At 36.0% G+C, this 3474-nt stretch overlaps 1 protein-coding gene across 1 annotated transcript; it reads right to left on the bottom strand.

Annotated features, from left to right (window-relative positions):
- Nucleotides 1–1366: 1366 nt before the first annotated feature.
- Nucleotides 1367–3040, bottom strand: LOC104883276 (receptor-like protein 6). The gene has a single exon (XM_048636656.2). It carries the CDS (start codon nucleotides 3038–3040, stop codon nucleotides 1367–1369), a length of 1674 nt encoding a protein of 557 aa, XP_048492613.2.
- Between the last annotated feature and the right edge of the window lie 434 nt (nucleotides 3041–3474).

Below are 3474 nucleotides of genomic sequence, written 5' to 3'. Positions count from 1 at the left end.
TAAGCTGATGGTTGAGACACCAGGAATAAATTTATACTCTATCAATAAAGTCTCATCATGGGTATAGGTACCTGATTTAGCCTTATCCAGATGCAATCGTCTAGTCCTATTCCTCTCATTGAAAAGCTCGTTCTTAATTACCTTGGAAGTGGCTGAAAACTGGGACATTCCACACAACTGTCAAAATTCAATATGCTTGGATATAGACCAACAACGCAAATATAATATAAAAAACTAAACAATTGTTTGTAAGCCCATTTCAATTTCTTTCTCTTCAAATAACTATGAATGTTGTTGCAAAATAATACAATTTGTTTCCACTCAAGAATATTAGTTTCCTATTGAAGAAACTTTAAATAGTACTCCTTTTGTTTTTTTTTGTCATTTTAGTTAGAATTTTGGCAATTATTCAATAAAATTATTCTTAATATTTAAGAAAATATGTAATTGTGTAGGATTTTGTTTGATTCGGGTCAACGAGTATCTTATTAATATTTAATCATTATAATTTTTACTAATGTATAATGAACGATATCTAAAATCAAAGAAGTACAATGATAAACGCACAAAGTTAAATTAGTAAGAACAAAATAAAATACAGAGGAGTATTCTAGTTAGGCTAACCTTCTTATTTTTTTTACAGGCTAAACACAAAACTAAAGTGAATTAAGAGAGTGAACTTTGAAGCTGATATGATAAGAGTTAAAATCAACTCATTCTTCGTAGTGTTCTCCATCTCTTGGTTCCGAAAGTCTTCATGAACCAATCATGGTATCTGTCTGTAATGTAGTATTTCCCACCAACAAAGCCAACAATAAGACCACTTAGACAGCCTAAGAATCTAACAACCCAATTAATAAATGGAGTTTCCTCTTCACTCACTTGATCTCTCTTTGAAGGCAGGGGTGGAAACAAGCTTGATTTTCCACACTTTTTGGACAATGGACTTCCACAGAATCCTAGGTTCCCAAGGTATGAGCTCGTCTCGAAAGTATCGAATTGTTTCCCTTGTGGTATACGCCCAGTTAGACGATTATAAGCAACATTGAAGACCGCAAGAGATGTTAATTCTGCTAGTTCTTGAGGTATGTCACCCGAGAGCATGTTCAGTGAAAGATCTAAGGACTCGAGGACGCTTATATGAGCTAGCGATGCAGGAATGCCTCCATCTAGATTGTTGCTCGACAAGTTGATTGCTCTAACCTCTGTAAGATCACCAATGAAGTCCGGTATATGGCCAGTGAAATTGTTACTTGAAAAATCAACGAATTGGAAGACATTCAATATCCTTGAGTAAAATCTTTCACTGCCTTTAACTGTTATGGTGATGGCGTAATTGTATATTTGATTTTCATAATATATCATATCAAATACAAGTAAAGATGAAGGGATTATGATGCTGGATGAATCCCACTCGTATGGATTTGAACTTCTCTTCGCTTGCAAATTTTGAAGATAGTCGAATGGTAATCTTACCAGTATGAAGATTGTAAGACAAGTCCAAAACATGCAAACTCCGAAAATCATCATTTGATACCGAACTTGGTATGTGGCCATGAAAATAGTTATGTCGCAGGACAAGAACCTGCAACTTGGAAAGACTTTTTAACCAATATGGAAAAATATCTTTCACACGATTGTTGCTTACATCGAGCAATTCAAGCATCTCACAGTTGGCCAACGACCTTGGGAGCTCACCATTCAACTCATTTTCGCTTAAATTGATCATCTTTAATTTGCACGAGCGAGTAAAACTTGCAGGGATAGTGCCGTGGAAATTGTTTCCTCTCAAATTCAGAGCTACCAGTGAAGTGCTAAGGAGCTTAGCTATATATGAGGGAATTTCACCACTCAAGTTGTTGTCAGACAAGTCTAGGAAAGTTAGAGCACTCAAAAAGCATACTTGTTGCGGAATAAAACCAGTCAACAGATTATGGGAGATTAGATAAATCTCAGTAGTTTTTGATGGATAAGGTAATATCCCCTTTAATCTGTTACCAGTAAGATCCAAGAACTTCAAACTAGTCCATGGAAGGACTAGTTGAGACTGTTCAAAACTTGTCAATAAGTTTTCTGAAAGATCGAGTAGCAAGAGACTCCCTCGAGATATGTTCATAAACCATTTTGGTATAGTACTATTGATATTGTTCCCGCTTAAGGAAAGAAACTGTAGATTATCCTGTTTACGAAGAAATTGAGGGAAGTCTGTCAAATTGCAGGAGCCAAGGTTCAAGATATCGAATTGTTTACTGAGAAGCGAGGAGTTGATGCTTGTATTAGAAGGGAATGTTATTCTAGTACTGGATAGATCTAGAGAACGAAGATTTTTCATCTTGAGGAATATTTCAAAGTCACAGGATAAATTGTTGTGAGATAAACTTAAAGAACGAAGACTGGTAAGGTGTGAAAACCATTGTGGTATTGGACCCTGTAATTGATTTTCTCCAACATAAAACCAAGTTAATTGGGTCATATTGATGAGCCAATGTGGGACTTCACCAGTTAGCTGGTTTGCAGTAAGGTTTAAATATACAAGCTTAGTAAAATTTGCAATGAAAGACAGATCATTTTGATTGACATAGTGCAAGCCACTTACACTGCCAAGTCCTAAGGCAGTCAGTTTGTTAAACTTAGGCAGCCAGGAACGCAAGTCTCCGGTTCTGACCTTCAGACTCGATATGCCAAACACGCGAAGCTGGGTTAAATTTGTAAGAGAGGATGGGATGTCACCGTCAAAATTGTTATCACTAAGAGATAGTCGAATTAGCCTGGTCAAATTACCAAGTGATGCAGGAATATTTCCTGAGAACTGACAATCCCTTATCCTAAGAGAATTCAAGAAACCTAAGTTGCCAATTGAATGTGGCAACTCTCCTGATAAAGCTGTGGCAGTAAGATCGAGTTTTCTAAGAGGAAGGCCACCTAATTGAAAATCAGGAAGATGGCCTGTTAGTTTTCTGTTAGAGGTCAAAACAAGCACTTCAAGATTCGGTATCTGAAAAACACTAGAAGGAAGATCACCGTATAAATTGCAAGACATGTTGGAGATATATCTACAGCTAATACATAGGCTGCATCACACTGGATCAGCACTCTTGCATCACAGCAGATTATAGCTCTTGTAACTAACTATTAGTTAGTTTGTTATACACTGCCAACAAGATTGATGTAATCATTTCTAGAATACTCTCTCTAGATATGTTGTCTATAAATACCAAGCTATATAGCTGCTGTATGAATTCATTCAATAATAATAAAAACACTCATTCTCTTTCTCTCTATACATTTCTCTCTACAAGTTCAGTAGCTTAATATTGTTTGATCATGGATTGATCTGCATTTATAACATGGTATCAGAGCTGCGCAGTTCAATCTTACAAAATTTCCGCATGATTAATCAAAACATCTGAGGTATTCCTATATTCATTTCTTGCTGTGAATATTGCTGGTAATTTGGAGTTGATCAAAATTAAA

Source organism: Beta vulgaris, chromosome 9, assembly GCF_026745355.1.
Source record: "Beta vulgaris subsp. vulgaris cultivar EL10 chromosome 9, EL10.2, whole genome shotgun sequence".
NCBI lineage: Eukaryota > Viridiplantae > Streptophyta > Magnoliopsida > Caryophyllales > Amaranthaceae > Beta > Beta vulgaris.
This window is presented reverse-complemented; position numbering and strand designations above follow the sequence as displayed.